The following is an 18,953-nucleotide window of genomic DNA, read 5'->3' on the forward strand; positions in this document are numbered from 1 at the left end:
GACATCAAAGGCAGATATTGTTGGGATATCAGAGACGTGGTGTCACACAGACATAAGCAGTGCAGAATTGGAATTTGGGGAGTACAATGTGTACAGAAAGGATAGACAGGACGGGAAGGGAGGAGGAGTTATGCTGTTAGTTAAGAAACACATAAAATCTAAGGAAGTGCATCCAGTTGATTTGGTGGACAATGCAATGTTGAGTCTGTTTGGTGTGACATAAGCACTGAGAAAGTGAAAATGAGATAAGGTGTGTTATAGACCTAATGAATCTGATGAGTATAATGAGCATTTGTGCACAGAAATAGTGGGCCAGTAAATCAGAATGTCTTATAATGGGGGATTTTAACTTTCCAGATATTGACTGGCACTTGTGGATTGGTCACTCACACATTAGCAAGACTGTTGTGGATTTATTGGATGACTGTTTTCTACAGCAACATGTTCATGAGACAACCAGAGGGAGTAATACTCTTGATCTGATTATCAGCAGTGATTATTCATGCATTAAGAATTTGCAGATAAAGGAACCATTGGGTGACAGTGATCACAATGTACTGATGTGGGAATTACTTAAGGATATAACTATCATCAAGGGTAAAGGGAAGGGCTTTTGCTTTAGTAAAGGTACAGGTGTCTCAGACAGTTTTTAAATTCTGTACAGTGGGATCAACTGATGATGTTACCAACTTTGAATTCTAAATGGGAAGCCTTCAGGGACTTAATTTTGGAGGCTACTAGGCTTTTCATTTCAACTAAGAAATACTGTTCAAGGTTTAGGCCTAAATGGATGTCAGATGAACTAATGAGGTTTGTGGCAGAGAAGAAAAATGTATGGAATGCATATAAAGTATCAGGTGACACTAAAACCTATGGCAGATATAAACTAGTCTGTAATCAAGTCACAAAGGAGGTTAGGCAGATTACAAGAAATCCTTGGCAAAGAATGCAAAGAAAAACAGCAAAGAGTTCTTTACTTATGTAAACTCTAGAAGGAAAGGGATGAATCAGATTGGGCCACTTAACATAGATGGATTGACTATTGGTGATCATGCTCAGGTAGCTGATAAACTGAATGAATATTTGGCATTTACATTCACACACGAGGAGTTATTCAATGAGGGGAGTGCCAGAAGTTTATCAAACTCTAACAGGGAGCTAAGTGATTTTGTAATAAATGAGAGCAAAGTGGAGGAGAAATTATTGAAGTTAAAAAAAAAAAGGCACATGGGGTGGATGGGATCAATCCAGTTATATTAAAGGAGGCAACAAAGGAAGTAAGCAAACACTTAGCCATAATTATGAGAGCTTCCTTGGACTCCGGGGAGGTCCCCATGGATTGGAGGTGTGCAAATGTATCACCAATTCACGAAGGGGTTTCAAAGGGTGACACAGGTAACTATAGACCTGTTAGTTTAACTTGTGTTCTAGGGAAAATAATGGAATCACTGGTTAAAGAAGCATTGCAGGATCATCTAGACAAGACTGCAGTAATAGTTAAGGCACAGCATGGGTTTGTTAAAGGGAGGTCTTGTCTGACCAATTTGATTGGATACTATGATGTGGTTACAAAGGAACTGAATGCCAAAAATAATTTTGATATCATATACTTGGATTTCAGGAAAGCTTTTGATACTGTTGCACAGGGAAGACTGCTGTACAAATTGGAGAGGTATGGCATTAAGGGTAAATTGCTACAATGGATAAATGGATGGTTGAGTAGGAGACGACAGAGAGTGGTAATCAATGGACACCGCTCTTCATGGACAAATGTTATTAGTGGAGTTCCCCAGAGTTCAGTGTTGGGCCCATTTTTGTTTTGTATATTTATCAATGATATTGATGAAGGTATATCAAGTTTAATGTCCAAGTTTGCAGATGATACAAAGGTTGGCAGGGTTGTTAATGACAGTAAAGACAGTATGCTACTCCAACTGAATCTAGATGAGTTGGGCAAATGGGCTGAATAGTGGCAACTGAAGTTTAACACTGACAAATGCAAAGTACTGCATCATCATCATCATCAGCCATTTTCAATCCACTGTAGGATGAAGGCCTTTCCAGCAACTTTTCAGTTCCTTCTATTTTGTGCAATAGCCATCCATTTACTACTCACAAACTGATGAATTTCATCTGTCCATCTCCGTCATTGTCTTCCAGGTTTTCTTCTAGCTCCCCGTGGGTACCATTCTGTTATTCTCCTAGTCCGTCATGTCTTCGAGCTATGTGTCCTGCCCAAGACCCTTTAATTCTTTAATTTTGATAAGAATGTCCTTTACTTGAGTTTGCTGCCTAATCCATGTGTTTCTCTTATCTAACAGTCTGATTCCCAATATAATCTGTTCCATTCTTCGCTGTGTTATTCTCAGGTGCCTCCGTAGTCATGTGGGCAGGAGCAGCAGTGCATAGCACACGCTTCTTGATTAGACCGGGGTTCGAGCCCGTCACCACCAAATACGGAGGATGTGGAAAGATCAGGGAATGACCACCGCATATCCCCGGAGGAATATGGCCTTAGTTGCTAATGCTCCTAACAAACAAACAAAACAAAAACAAACGAAGTGTTGTTCTCAGCTTGTCTTCCATTCTTTTGGTGAGTGTCCAAGTCTCACTTCCATAAGTCATGGTGGTAGTATACGTTGGTTCATTATTTTACGTTTCAGACAAATTGAGATATTGCTCATCAGTATGTGACTATATTTCCTGAATGCTATCCATCCAAAATTTATTCTTCTCTTTACTTCCAGTCCTTTATCATTATTATAGCTGATGACTTGTCCCAGATAAGTATATGACTCCACCTTTTCAATTACTGCTCCTTCAATCATTATATCCCTTTCTATGGCATACTTGTTCATCATTATTTTGTTATAGCAATATTTATCTTTAGTCCAAAATCCTTACTAACTCTGCATAACTGATTAAGATTTTCCTCTAGTTCTTTGGGATTGTGGCTTATGGCCACAATGTCATCTGCAAATTGTAAATGGTTTAGGTATTCCATTCACATTGACTCCTTTCTGCGACCAGTCTAATCTTCTCAAGGGCAGCAGTAAACAACTTTGGAGATATTGTGTCTCTTTGTCGAACTCCTTCTCAATTTTAAATTTACTGCTGTCTTTGTCTAGTCTAATAAAGGAGGTAGCACTCTCATATATTTTCTTCAAAATCATAATATATGGGGTATCAATGCCTTGTTTTTCCAGTGTCCGAAACATTGCCTTATGCTGTATGGAGTCAAATGCCTTTTCATAATCCACAAATGCCAGGCATAATGGTGTTTTATATTCATTTGCTTTCTCCATTAGCTGTGACATTATGTGAAGGTTATCCATAGTTGAGAATCCTTTCCTAAAGCCAGCTTGCTCTTTCGGTTGATTCTCATCAAGTATTCTTTCTAATCTGTTAGCAATGACTCTTGTAAATAATTTGTAGATGTGATATAACAAGCTAATTGGTCTATAATTTCCAATTTCTGATTTATCTCCTTTCTTATGCAGCAAAACTATGATTGCATTATTCCACTCCTTAGGCATACACCTTTTCTAATGTTTTGTGAAGTCTTGCCAGTTTTTGTGCCATGTCTCTTCCTCCCAATTTTAACAACTCTACAGTAACTTCATCTTCCCCTGGGGCTTTCTGATTCTTCATTTTCTTCATTGCATGTTCTACCTCATCAGGAAGGACATCAGGTACTGCATATAGTAGCAATAACCCAAGAGAAACGTACTAACTGTGTGGTACTATACTCAGGGAAGTAGAAAAGAACTGGGGGTAATTGTGCAGTCAAATATGAAGTTTGCTGAACAGGGCAGGTCATGGAGTCTTATCAATGATACATAGGAATTTTGCTAGCACAGACTCAAATTGAGGAAAGACAGTTGTAGAATAGATGTGCGGAAATTGGCCTTTAGCTGGCGGGTAGTTGGTTGGTGGAACAGACTTCCATCTTTTGTTGTGGAAGTTGATGGCCTAAATAAATTTAAGGCTGAGCTGGACAGGCATTTGGAATGAATGGAGGGGTGAAATAGGAGTTTTTTTTTTTTTTTTTTTGGTTGATGCTGTATAAGCTTGCTTTCTTGCATCGTATGTCTCTATTAATGCTAATGCTAAGTTGTATAGGTTTTACTTCTTTTTAGCCATTGCTGACCCCCTGCTGGGAAAAGGCCTCTCCCAGAACCTTCCATCTTTTCTATCCCACGCTGTGGTCGGCCAGTTTCCTCCTGCAGGGTTTTACAGGCACCATTAAATTGTAAAATGTTTTAGTTCTTAATTCGTGGAATTAATGCTTTTAGCTATTAAAAGCTAAAAGGATTAATGTTTAATCCTTTTAGCTCTATTGCTTTCTACAGCATCAGCTTTATTTCCTAAAGGCTAGAGGTGCAAACATTGTGGACCCAGGTCTCTTGAAATCATTTTGTTATATGGAAATTTTCTTCGTTATACGGAAACTATTTTCAATTTAATGACCAGGGGGAAATCAAAAAAATTCACTACATAGAAAATTTCACTATATAGAAGTTTGTTAAAGAGAGGTCCGACTGTAATTTAAGTTTGTAATACAAGTGTAAAAAATATTATACGTTCTATTATATGTTTGGAGAATAGATTTACAACCCCGGGAACATGTCACGAACAGTTAATACTTAGAAAACCTTGGCATAGCCTACAAAAATCCTCAACAAAAATGCCATGGAACAACAATTTCCACAATTGTAAATTGTTGCATCGGAATTTGAACCTAAGAACTATAGGTAGAACTCTGATTATGTTTATCACAGGAAAACTGAGACCAGAATCGATTGCTAAAATTAAGAGAATTAGATTATATCTGCAAAAATAAATCAGTATGTCACATTACTGGCTAGATAATGCAAATTTGGCATATTTTGGTAAAACACGAATCCCTCTATATTTAATAACTGTGACATGAATGAAACTATCATGGTGATTTTCAAAATCTATGCATAAAAAATTGGTTAAAAACAGCATTTAAGTTCTTGGCGGTAAAAATCATGTTGGCTAATGCTATTACCATTATATAATATTAATAAAAATTATTTATTAATTTTTGTAATTTTTTTCAGTGTCATGCAAAAATTGTTATACAGATAACCCTTGTATAACATGGTAGTTTGGTTCCTACAAAATCTCGTGTAATGCGAAACCATGTTATACTGGACTAAGAACCAGTACAAAAAGGAGGGGCTACATTCTAGAAGCTAACAAAATACACCTTTGTTTTTTTTTTTTTTACTAACTATCAGAAACTTAATATTTATAGTAGTAATAACTTAATATTTTAACTTTATTTTTATAATAGTAGTAACTTAAATAGTAATAACTGAACAAATGTCTTACCTTACAAACTGTGATACTTATATGTCAGATAATGTATGTTCATTTAATTTTCTTCCTCTTCATTGCTGCTAAGCACAATCTCTTCTGCAGCATCTAGATTTCGTGTACCTTCTGCTCTCTTTAAAAGTCACGAACTGCACGCCTCGGAGTCACAATTTTTATGGTCTCAAACAAGCACAAGTTCAATAGCACAGAACCTAACCCAGGGTTCTCCCAACAAAATAAAATGGACCCCCACTTTAAAGATATAAAGCACAAATTTAACTTTATTCCCTTACCAATTAACAAAGTTAAATGATACGTGAAAATAGGAAGAATATTTTCCAGTTAGCAAAATAAAAATAAATTTACGCTTATCTACATAACTTAATTAATACGTACTGTAATATGTACATACTAACTAATTGATATTTCTGTTCACTGACTTTTTTTTTTTGGTTGCAAAATTTAAAACAGTAAAGATGATAAGCAATTAATATCAAAGATATGATACGTACTAGTGAGATAAGGAGTAATGAGTTTCTGAAAATTTATTTATGTTTTTTATATGATTGAATATTTCATGGAAGGGGAAACACATTTCACCATAATAACGTGAAAACCCACAGAATTCCAGCTATCAGTAATGCAAGAAGATCGAGTTTACTACCGGTTTATAATTGATTAAATAACAGAAAAGACCAATAAACCGGAAACTGCAAATTTTTTTTATTGTTCTATGGTAGTGACCTCCAAAAATTTGCTTTAGAAAAATATCATGAAGGCGATAACGACTAGCACACCAACAGCAGGGATTCACAAAAAGGAATGGAAACGTTGAAAATTACATCTAACATAATAGCAGGGTTTTCCCAGCACAAAAGCTCAAAAATACTGTGTTATGCGAGATTTTCCACAATTCTCAAACCATGTTATATAAGTACCGTGTTGTGGGAGGATTGCCGCAATTTATCAATCACGTTAGAGTGAAACCATGATATACGGGGGTTGCCTGTATTTTTATTTCAGCTTATTTTTGGGTCACAGGCTGGAAAAGGTTTGCCATTGCTGTTCTGTAGTGAGAGAATCATAGTCATTCATTAGAACCTGGAAGAGGCTCTTTTGTGAACATATACCCATAGCAGTCACAGTTCTCAAAGACATTCTGCTCCATATGTGCATTGCACATTATGCCTGACCAGGCTATGTTTTCTTTAGTGATCCCTTTCCGTAATCCAATTGATAACATCAGTTGAAATGACCGTTCTCCATGGTGAAGTGTGAAGAACATAAATCATGGGTTACCTTGCATGTAGATATCTCTCCTGTAGTTTATAGATACAGTTTGGTGGCAGATCATCCATTCTGAAGTGCCTACAAATTTGGAAGAGAGTTTCTGTCTTCTCCCTATGACCTCTGGCATTCAGGGTCAATTAAATCCAATTAAAAACTTAAGTTTCATTATTATGTGTAGATAATAATTCAGGTTTGCAAACCTTGTGGGTACTCTATTCGGGAAGTATCCTCACTATGAAAAAAATTCCCCCTCCCCTCCCTTTCAAATTGCACTCTCTGGCAGCAATATCAAACTGGTGGCATGCATACAGCAAGGGCTATGCATAGTGAAAATACTCACATGCAGCCACTCATAAATGGTTTATATTATAAAAAAAATGTATTTTTTTTATTTGTTTTATGGACTGTAAGCTGCATCTGGCAGTGAAAACCATTAGTGTAGTTGTGCACAAAGTTATGTAGTAACAAATTTCCCATTATATTATATAATATCAATAAAATTATTTATTAATGTTAGTAATTTTTTTCAGTGGCAATCAAAAATTGTTATATTTTTGGCACACAGACTGGAATAGGTTTGCCATTACTATTCTGTTGTGTGGAGGCAGCCACATTTGAGAACATACACCACATAGTGGTCACAGTTCTCAAAGATGTGCATTGCACATTATGCCTGTCTAGATCACGTTCTCCTTAGTGAACCCTTTTCCCCTGATCCAACTGAAAACTGAAATGGCCTTCTCAGCATTGAAGTGTGAGGAGCAAAAATCATGGTTGCCTTGCATGTAGGCATTTCTTCTAAGTTTATGGGATACAGTTTGGTAACAGATCATCCATTCTGAAGTGGCTTCAACCTTGGAAGACAGTTGTTGTGCTGTCATTTCCCAATGACTTCTGGCATTCAAGGCCAGATATTGGTCACCTGCTGCTGTTGTGAGTCTTCATTAGACTTGTACACTGCTTGGAATAGTTCTGCTGTCTCCATAATTGAATTTGGGTTGCTCCATTTGTGATTGGTCTGTTTTAATCCTGCCAAACACTTGACCCTGGTGAATCATTCATACAGCATCTCGCTCGCTGCCATTAAACTACAAAATGGTAGTACTCAGATATGCTTCGTATACGTGCACAGTCAAATTGAGGGACACATTGGCTGCTCAATTTAAAACCACTTATTTTTGCATATTAAAATGATGTGCCCATTTACATCAGTTACTTGATATATATATGTACATTTTCAGTTTAGTTTGTAATAATTAAATGTAAAAACTTGACTGTACCTTAACTTTGATCCATTTGCAGCCTCATGGTTGAGAACTGCAGCTGAATTTCCACTCAAGCTCAGGAGATGTTCCTAGTACCTTGCCTCTTAGTGTTGAGTTAGTGTGTGCAGTGAATTGTAATCCCAACTTGAGACCTTATTTGGGTGCTATGTTAACCATATTTCATTGTATGATTAGTGTCACATTTAGACATTTTCATATGACCCACCCCTTCCATCCTGAAGGACTGGTACTGTGCTATTAATCCAGTTGCAGAATTATAAATATATTAATTCAGGTTATCCTGTAAGAAGCAAATTATAAATAAATAATCAAAAGGATCATATTAAAAGCATTCAGAATAATATGTACTAGAAGCATTCTGTTCTCTTATATTTCTTAATAACTACAATGTTTTTCAACTTGAAAAGATCAGCAATTTTGAGAAGAAAACAAAAGGTATCCCACACTGCTGAGTAATATTAATCTCCATCTTTTGATGTGGTTATAATTATTCTATCAGAAATATTGTAACACTCCTCTGATGCTACTGAAGTTAGTTCAGGCCAACCATATGCAAAATAAGTGTAGATGTAAAAGTGTAAAGAAAACAACAGATATTGGTAGAAGCCACTGTGGATTGGAATGCAGAACTTACAGAAATAACAAAGATATAGTTCAATGCCACATCACTCACTTGAAATGAAAAATGTGGAAAGGTAATGCTAATGTGAATAATGATGCAGTAAACTAACCCTTATTGAGGGGGGGGTGCAATCGCCAAAGAGAATATTTTTCTGACCTTACTGTTGAGAGAGAGAGATTAGTCATTTTTGCTACTAGCTGTGTAATTAAACCTTTTTGCCAAAAAACAAACAGGATAATTGTCAGGATATGCTTGAGCAGCTTGTCTTTTCTCTGTTGCAAGAGGGTTTAGAAATTCTAAGTGACGCTACAAACAAGTATGCACTGAAATTTATTGAAATCATCAGTAAAGGTTTTGTAGATAATGTATTGTTTAAAACTGTGTTATTTTATTTATTTAATATATATATAATTTATTATGTTGATTTTTCTTGTTTTAATTCTCTTTTAGGCTCGAGCACTTGCCTCACAAGTTGCCGAAACTGAAGCAGTAAGGTTTTTTGTCGGAACTCAATCACTCAAGTTTGATAATCAGGTAAATTCCTGTTTTAATTAATATTAATATACAGAATTAATATTGATCAAGTTATTAATAAATATTAATGGAACTGTATGCTGTATTTTTAATTAGATATTACATAATATTTAGGATATGTTGAATGTTGTTTTCTCATATCAAGAAATTTTTTTAAAAAATTCAGTTCTCATCAGAAAGTCTGGATATATCCATTCGTATGAGGAAGATTAGTGGCTCTTTGAAGATTTAATTGCAAATGTAGAATATTACAAATTTCAGGGAGCAATGTTGACACACTGACATATTAGCTTCTAAAGATTGAGTTATGAGATCACTCCATGATCACTTACACTGTGAAAAATTTTCAAAAATAAATACTGATATTACATTTTCTTATAGTTTTTATCAAGAAAAAATAAGTACTATTTAAATAGGGCAGCCTTATATATGTTTCTAGTGTTAAAGGTGAAATGTATTCTCACTGTGATGGATGCCAATGGATTAAAAATAAGCCCTACTAACTCATAGTGGTTAGTAGTATTAACTCTAATTATGGTTAAGTTTTTAAATATGTGTACAAGCTGAATTACAAACTTTTACAGAACTGTACATTATTAGACTGTATGGGGAGGACAATTTCTCCTCCCCATTCCCGAAGCCTTGCAGTATATCAGTAGATTGCTTTCATGAAGCAAGGTATATATTGTAATGTTAAATATTACAGTGGGCCCCCAACATCGTATGGTAATTCGTTCCACAAAACCCATTGTATGTTGAAATTATTGTAAGTTGAAACCGATAATACATTGATTTCCTGTAATTCGTTCCCCAACAACACATAAAATAGGTATTTCTTACATGTTATACTTCATTTTTACATTTAAAATGAGGGTTTTATAAAGATTATTTAATAAATAGTTAAAACATCTTAAAATAAAAAAATAAACAATAAATTAGCATTTACCTTAGACTTGAAGTGCAGAACTGATGAAATTAATGGTGGCATAGTGGTGGTGGGACTATATCAATTGTGTCTTTTCAGTCTTTTGCTTGACTTTGGACAGTTTCTTTGGGCAAATAAACTGTCCAAAGTCAAGCAAAGTGGTGTTGGGTGGCAAAAATTTGAATTGAACAAAATAAAATTGTGACTTAAGAGATTGAACAAGTTTGGGATCATGGCCTCTTGCATTATCCAGCAAGAGCAGTTCCTACATTGGAAGCTTATTTTTCTCTTCACTGCAGGACAGAAAACTTCAAGCTCCCATTCATTGAAGACATACAGTATCCTGTAACCCAGGCCTTCTTGTTACTGCACCAAAACACTCCCAGCATGCCTTTGTTGACCTTTTGTTGTTTAAATACTCTGGAGGTGTTAGATTGACACACACAAGCAAAGGCTTCAGCTTAAAATCTCAAGAGGCATTGACACCTAACAGGACAGTGAGCTTATGTTTCATAGGCTTATGCCCAGGTAAACTAGCCTTATATCTAGGAAATTAACTCATACACCGACCGATCAATGGTCGGTGTATGAGTTAATTTCCTAGATATGAGTTTTCCCGACCTCAGAGGCCTCTTTCAGGATATTGAAACTAGCCTTATCCTTGGTGATGTACATTCTGGGCATTTTCTTACAGAAGAAGCCGGTTTCAGCAGTGTTAAAAACCTGCTGAGGAAGATAACTCTCCTGATCAACAAAAACGCTTGGAATTCAATTTCAGCTGCTTTTTTTTATCAGCACTAGATGCCTCCCCATGCCTTTCAACACTTTTAATATTTGTCCTTTTATTGAAGTGCTCGAACCAGCCTCTGCTGTCTTTAAAGTCTTCAAAGTGCACAGCACTGCCACTGGTTGGTGGAGCCTTTTAAGTTTCAGATCATCATAGATCTGAAACAATCATACAAGTGATGTTCTGTGCGCCACACGTTGAACGATAACAAAGACACTAATTTGTTGAGAACAACCGTACAAGTGATGATGAAAGATGAAAATTTCCACCCGTGTATCATTCCAAGCTATATCAGAAAGTCATTGGTATCTGCAAATATCATTGGTTCTTAAAATAAGAGATTGTATGGAAGGTATATTGGTTCCTGAGAATATCGGATGTCAATGTCATCGTAAGTCGAACCCCAACTGTAATTAAAATTTATTTCATATTTAATCACTGTTGATTTTCAATATTGAATAATCCAGTATCACTAGTTAGCATAATGAATATTTAAGTTTAAAATGGCAACACTCAGTTATAGTTATTAATTATATTTCTCTCGTTTGATTAATTTTAGATTCACCTGTTAGAATATGATGAAGAGAATGTTAGTGTTACAAAGATTGTATTTCTACATTTGGCAGGTGAAGTGTGGCATATCAATGCATCTCCCACATACCCAGAACTCTTGACTACATGTTATAATGAAATAAGTAAGTTCCTGATTTATAAATCATTATAATCCTGATTTTCAAGGAATTCTTTTTTTTTTTGTTTTTAAGTGCTCTTCCAATTGTACATAATTGTTATATTTCTTGTTATTTATTGTCAAATTATACTATTATTTGATATTATATGAAAAAAACAGATAGTTATAGTTTGCAGAATCGTTCAGAATTATATGCACTTTGCACACTATAATCTGAACATCTGATGCCGAAAATTCCCAAGATATTAACTTCTAAAATGCATTTTAGAAGTTAATATCTGATGTGTATTGTTCACCTTTAATTCAAGTTCAGTAATTTATAGACAGAATTGTATGAAACTTCAACTACTATATATCAATAGAGAAATAATAGCTTTAGATAGTTCTAAAAATGTTATCCTACACTCAGACTTTTTTTTTATAACCCCAAACATGAAAGGTATCCAAACCTATAGTACTTAGTACTGTGCATGGGTTGAAGGGGAGAGGAGATGCCAGAAACTTTGCTCTGGAGACTAAACATGGGTTCATCACTTCAAGCCTTCAATGACCAAAGTGGTGGTATTGCACTGGTTGATGAGAGTCATCTACCACTTGGTTGATAAAAACGAAAGTTTAAACATAATCTGACATAGATGGTCCAGATTGTTTCCAGGTAGCTCTTATTATTTCAAAAAGAAGTTAAGAAAATTTTTTAACCAATATTTGTTAAGAAGTTAAGATAACCTTACCATAAGTGAAGGTTGTATCCAAGAAATGAAATCTCCGGTCTTTAACCCATTTACAGATGCCTGTTGATGATTTTCACCTCTCATTTCTAGCATAATTAAAATATTTCACTATAAAAAAAAAATAAATATTCCAACCTTTCTGCACCTTGTTAGGTTTTGGAGATATACTGAAGGTAAGCCAGCAGCACCAATAAAAACTATGTAACTATATTGGAAGCTGTGGATACAGATAATATTATAGGGCCTTGTGATTCAAATGCTGCTAATCATTTTACCAAACATTTAGGGAATTCTACTATTATAAAGAGGTCTCCTTTGAATTATCTTACCATGATGTGCTAAAAAAAATTTGAAGTTTCATCTGCTATCTTCTGTTAAAAAAAATAAATATACACTAGTCCAGCCTATATGTTACATAATTTCCTTTGAATCAGGAATTTATCCAATAGCACTAAAACATGCATATATATCTTCTGTCTTAAAGAAGGGTGAACCTACATCAGAAGGATCACCCTTCTTTAAGATGGGCTAAGCCATTTAGTCTACTAAGTCATTTTGATAAGATAACCAAAACCCCATTGAGGGTGTAACTAATGAACTTTACAAAAATAAAAATTTTCCTGATTGAGTGCATGGACTAAAGCTTTTGCTCACTAGAAATGGCTATGTTGTGCAAGCAGGCTGATATTGAACAAACTCTACCTTTATGATTTAAGACAAAGCTATCATACATGGAATATTTTCTTTGTTAGAGATCATTTAACAGTGTACAAGGGAGGAATTTTTATATCCTTTGCTCCTAAGAATGGAGTTTGCCAGGGATCCTCTCTGGGTGCACTACTGTTCTTATCATACATAAACGACCCTCCATTACTAATAAACAGAAAAGTAAAGTAAAGATGATATGTTCATATTTGCAGGTGATATTGAATTATTCAAAATTATATATTCTCTTGAATAGTACCTGCTCTGCTGAATGATAACTATTTAGAGGTAAATGTTAATAAATAGCACCTTGTCAGCATTTCCAATAGCAAAAAAAAAAAAATAATAATAATTATAAATTGACAACATCTAAAATTGGGATTTCTAAAAAGTGAATCTTAGTTGACTTCAAAGTTCACTATCCTTGTAGGCTCATAAGCTATATGTATGACTGATACTGGAATATGCCTCATTAGTCTGTTCCACTTGTTGGACATTTTATTAATGAAAGAGAAAACATGCAGAAACATAACATACCTATGCTACTTCAACAGACTGGAGTACAGAAATAAACATTAATTGTGTGGTTACTATAAATTTGGCACACTGAGAGAAGGATTGAAACTGATCTATTTGTTAAAAAACTTCATGGAAGAATCAGTAGCTCCTAACAGTTATTTTTGATTAATTTTAATGCTACTAGAAATGTTAGGGAATTTAAGCCTTTTGCAATATCATATGCTAAAACCCATTGCTGTTACTTTAATTTTTCACAAGATTATAAAGGATTATGAACAGCTTGAATATCATTATATAGTAAACTCTTGATTATCCAGGTTTTAGATTAACCAGGGCCTCTAAGCCCCACAGAAGCCTGTCGGTCTGAGCTGGATAACAAAAAGAAATGTGAGGATTCAGTTACAGGTTTTGCTTGTTTATATTTTATAAAGTTCCTTTTTTACAGTGTGGTTAATTTTAGCATTCATCTCCAAGTTTAGTGTGTGTTGATATGCATCCATTATGTGGAAAAAAAAAGCTTTGTTGTTCTTTCTTTTGAACAAAAATTTCAACTCATCAATAATCATCTGATACGACATAATGTTTATTGTCATCAGAATAGAATGAGAAGTCAGAATTAGTTAATAAGAAGGTTCTAGTATGGCTGTGAAGAGCAGTGCAGACAACCTGCCTCCTTGTGGGACACCCGTATTTCGTCTGATTTGGATGTTGTCAAAACAAATAGAGGGCGCTGAGTCTCTTTAAAAATTACAGCTGTGAGTTACAGGCTCCGAAAAAGCGATAAGTGTTTGCCTTTTTATTTACATAATTGTTATTTTATATTGTACTTAATATGTAGTCTTATAGTTATAGTTACGTTGGTTATTTTTATTTTAATTTAGATAAAGAGTTTTTGTGTATTATTACTTTATATACATAAAACTGTTATTTTGTTCGAATTTTGCGGCCATTGTTTTTGTATATAGTGGTAGGGAATTCAAATTTTTAATTGAGGTAGCTAGGTAACTCTAACGCATAATTATATAGAGTAATACGCTTCACTGTTTCTATTAGATAGCGTAGTATTGACATTTAATTAATTTAATTTATTGATCTAATTAATTTAAAATAGCATGCCCCAAACTAGAGCGGCAAAGCAATGGGCACAAAGTGGCAGGAGTGCTGTGACTCGGTGGAGAACTGAGGGGGGCGATTCTCCAACACATCACAGCCTAAAAAAAAAAAAATGTGCAACTTGTGAAATGTTTGCCGAACTCTCTGGAACAGAACATGATATTGCCATGGGGGATGTCTTTGTGCGTGCGCGATGTAAGGAAATCAGGCGACAACTCAGCATTGTTATGGGCCTATATGAGAGTTTGAAGGACAGGGTGGATGCCCTCAAAAGATCTAAATTGAGGGGCCCATCAGGCTCTCAGCTGCCCACATCAACGCCAGAGCTTGCACTTGGTCATCGCGCAACACAGCAGCAACCCCCAAAGCAGAATGCACTGGTCCCACAGGAACTAGTAGTTGTTGGTGACTCTATTGTCAGGAGAAACGGGTAACATGCTTTGTAAAAAGGATAGGTGGAACAGGACCAGGGTATGTCTGCCAGGGGCAAAGGTTGATGACGTTGTAGAGCGGATATCATCTTTTAAGGGCACAAAAGGTGATATAGTTGTACACATTGGCACTAATGATATTAAGAGTAGGAGACCGGCAGAATTACTTAACAAGTATAGGTCACTGTTGAACAAAAGCTGAGAATTAGGGTTGAATTTGAAAGTGTCTGCAATTCTGCCCAGACACGATAGGAGGGAGTATATGATGAGAGCCTTGTCGATCAATTCGGCCCCGGAAAGATTGTGCAAGGCTCAAGGGATAGAATTTTTTTCAGCCTGGTCTGTACTTGTTAACAGGAGAGACTGCTTCTACAGGGATGGGATACACTTAAATAGAAAGGGTGCAAGAATATTTGCTGATGCTATCAAGGCAGTGTTAGGTGGGCTGGAAAACTGATAGCTTGGGGGGATACAAGGACTAATAGTTTAACAGTAGCCATAGGCAGAGGTGAAGGTCATTCTTGCACAACTTCTATTAGAATAAGTAGCGACCTGGAGCGAGGGGTGTTGGGGGTTTAAGGGATGGATGGCAGTCATCCTGAATAGGTAAGTATATGGGATGTGTTAGGGTAACTAGGAATAGGAATAGGAGCATGTATGCTTGCATGTATACCAATGCTAGAAGTATATTAAATAAATTTGATGAATTTGAAGTGTTGGTCAAGACATCAAAGGTAGATATTGTTGGGATAGCAGAGACGTGGTGTCACACAGATATAAGGAGTGCAGAACTAGAATTTGGGGAGTACAATGTGTACAGAAAGGATAGACAGGATAGAAAGGGAGGAGTTGTTATGCTGCTAATTAAGAAAAACATAAAACCAAAAGAAGTGCATCCAGTTGATATAGATGAACAGTGCACTGTTGAGTCAGTATGGTGTGACATAAGCACTGCGAAAGCAAAAATAAGAGTAGGAGTGTGTTATAGGCCTAATGACTCGAATGAGTACAATGAACAATTATACAGAGAAATAGAGTGGGCCAGTAAATCAGAATGCCTTCTAATGGGGGATTTTAACTTCCCAGATATTGACTGGAACTTGTGGGTTAGTCATTCACACACTAGTCAGACTTTTGTGGATTTATTGGATGATTGTTTTCTGCAGCAGCATGTTCGAGAGGCAACCAGAGAGAGTAATACTCTTGATCTGGTCATCAGCAGTGATCATTCGTGTATTAAGAATTTGCAGATAAAGGAACCACTAGGTGGCAGTGATCACAGTGTACTGATGTGGGATTTACTTAAAGATTTAATTACCATCAGGGGTAAAGGAAAAGGTATTTGCTTCGTTAAAGGTGAGTACAGTGGTCTCCGACAGTTTTTAAATTCTGTACAGTGGGATCAACTGACGATGTTACCAACAGTAAATTCTAAGTGGGAAGCATTCGAGGAATTAATCGTGGAAGCTACTAAAAGTTTCATACCTATTAAGAAATATTGTTCAAGGTTTAAGCCTAAATGGTTATCTAATGAACTAATGAGACTCGTAACAGAGAAGTAAAATGCATGGGATGCATATAAATTATCAAGAGACTCAGAAGCCTATGGCAGATATAAGCTAGTCTGTAATCAGGTCACAAAGGAGATTAGGCAGGCGAAGGCAGATTACGAGAAATCCTTGGCAAAAGATGCTAAGAAAAACAGCAAGGATTTCTTTACTTATATAAACTCTAAAAGGAAGGGGATGAATCGGATTGGTCCACTTGACATCGATGGGTCGACTGTTGATGATCCTGCTCAGATAGCAAACAAACTGAATGAGTATTTTGCATCTACATTCACATGAGGAATTATTAAGGTTTGAAAATGGCAGAAGGTTATCAAATTGTAGCAGGATACTTAATGATTTTGTAATAACTGAGAGCAAAGTGGAGGAGAAATTGTTGAAGTTAAACTTAAGAAAAGCACCTGGGGTGGATGGGATCTATCCAGTTATATTAAAGGAGGCAGCAAAGCAACTAAGCAAACCCTTAGCCATAATTATGAGAGCATCCTTGGACTCAGGGGAGGTTTCCACGGACTGGAGATGTGCAAATGTATCCCCAATTCACAAAGGGCGATCGAAGGGTGACACAAGTAATTACAGACCAGTTAGTTAACTTCTGTTCCGGGTAAAATAATGAAGTCACTGGTTAAAGATGCATTGCAGGATCATCTAGACAAGACTGCAGCAATAATTCAGACACAGCATGGGTTTGTTAGGGGAAAGTCTTGTCTGACAAATTTGATAGGATATTATGATGTGGTTACAAAGGAACTGGATGCAAAAAATAATTTTGATATCATATATTTGGATTTCAGGAAAGCTTTTGACACTGTTGCGCATGGAAGACTACTGTACAAATTGGAGCAGAATGGTATTAAGGGTAAGTTGCTACAATGGATAAAAGGATGGTTAAGTGGGAGAAGACAGAGGGTGGTAATCAATGGGTGCTGCTCTTCGTGGACTAATGTTATTAGTGGAGGCCCACAGGGTTCGGTGTTGGGTCCACTGTTGTTTTGTATATTTATCAATGATATTGATGAAGGTATATCAGGCTTAATGTCGAAGTTTGCAGATGATACAAAGGTTGGCAGGGTTGTTAATGACAGTAATGACAGTGTGCTACTGCAACAGGATCTAGATAATTTGGGCAGATGGGCTAAGAAGTGGCAACTGAAGTTTAACCTTGACAAATGCAAAGTACTGCATATGGGTAGAAGTAACCCCAGAGAAACGTACCAACTGTGTGGTACTACACTTAAGGTGGTAGAAAATGAAAAAGACCTGAGAGTAATTGTGCAGGCAGATATGAAGTTTTCTGAGCAATGCTGACAGGCTGCTAGGGCAGGTCATGGGGTTTTGTCAGTGATATATAGGAATTTTGCTAGCAAGGAAAAGGAAGTGATTATTCCTCTGTATAAGGCAATGGTCAGGCCACGCCTTGAGTACTGCGTAAAGGTCTGGAGGCTTCATTTTAGGAAGGATGTAGATTTACTTGAACCTGTAAAGAGAAGGGCAACAAGATTGGTGAGGGGAATGAAGGGATCCTCTTACCAAGAGAGGCTTAAGTTCTGCAAATTGCAGTGGCTGGAGACTAGGCACCTGCGCGGTGATCTGATTGAGGTGTATAAGGCCTTGAATGGGTTGAGCACGCTGAATTCTGATGGGATCCTTCCACTTGTGCAGATTACGAACCTAAGGGGGCATAAATTCAAATTAAGAAAAGACAGATGTAGAATAGATGTGCGGAAATTTGCCTTTAGCCAGCGGGTGGTTAATTGCTGGAACAAACTTCCATCTGTCGTTGTGGAAGTTGATAGGTTGAATAAATTTAAGGAGGAACTGGACAGGCATTTGGAGGGAATGATGTGATTTTTTTTTTTTTTTTTTTGGCTCATGCTGCATAAGCTCATACACATGCTTTCTTGCATCACATGCCACTACTACTACTACTACAAACAACAAATTTGCTGCAGTTGATGAATAGATTTAATTATTTCTGGTAGATTCTCTTGGATTTTGAAATACTGTTGTAGATTGGATAAAATTGCCAGAATGGAGATTCTGTTGAATTCAGATTTCATGGTAAGAAACAGGACATCCAGTTAGTTTTTTTTTTTTTTTCCTCTCATGAAGGGCATGTTGGATTGATTCTAAATAGTGTGTCTAGTAGGTCAGAGTTTGTTGATCTTTAATTAATAACCATGTAGATGGTGGGGTCTGTGGCTAAAAAAAGTGATTTACAAGATTATAATAAATAAGCCTTACAAAAACATTAGTGCGCGTGAAATAAGTTGTAAGTCTTTAGGGTGTTTAACTTTTGGATTCAATTTCACTGTATATTAGCTCCAGATATCTGAGAGTGAAGCTGTCTCCATTATCTGTTTAAAGATACAGAGCAGAGGGTCTATTAAAAATGGGCTACAGAT

General features: G+C 36.1%; 1 protein-coding gene across 2 annotated transcripts in view; it reads left to right on the forward strand.

Moving 5' to 3' along the window:
* Positions 1-18,953, forward strand: part of LOC150075403 (EARP-interacting protein homolog) — a 95,453-nt gene that overhangs the window by 44,662 nt on the left and 31,838 nt on the right. For both annotated transcript variants that reach the window (XM_090389264.1, XM_090389263.1), the window contains exons 3-4: positions 8,995-9,078; positions 11,350-11,485. In XM_090389264.1, the coding sequence (XP_090245390.1) occupies positions 8,995-9,078; positions 11,350-11,485 (220 nt within the window). The remainder of the gene's footprint in view (positions 1-8,994; positions 9,079-11,349; positions 11,486-18,953) is intronic.

The sequence above is a fragment of the Mastigoproctus giganteus genome, chromosome 14 (assembly GCF_048544385.1).
Source record: "Mastigoproctus giganteus isolate SK-2022 chromosome 14, ASM4854438v1, whole genome shotgun sequence".
Classification (NCBI taxonomy): Eukaryota; Metazoa; Arthropoda; class Arachnida; order Uropygi; family Thelyphonidae; genus Mastigoproctus; species Mastigoproctus giganteus.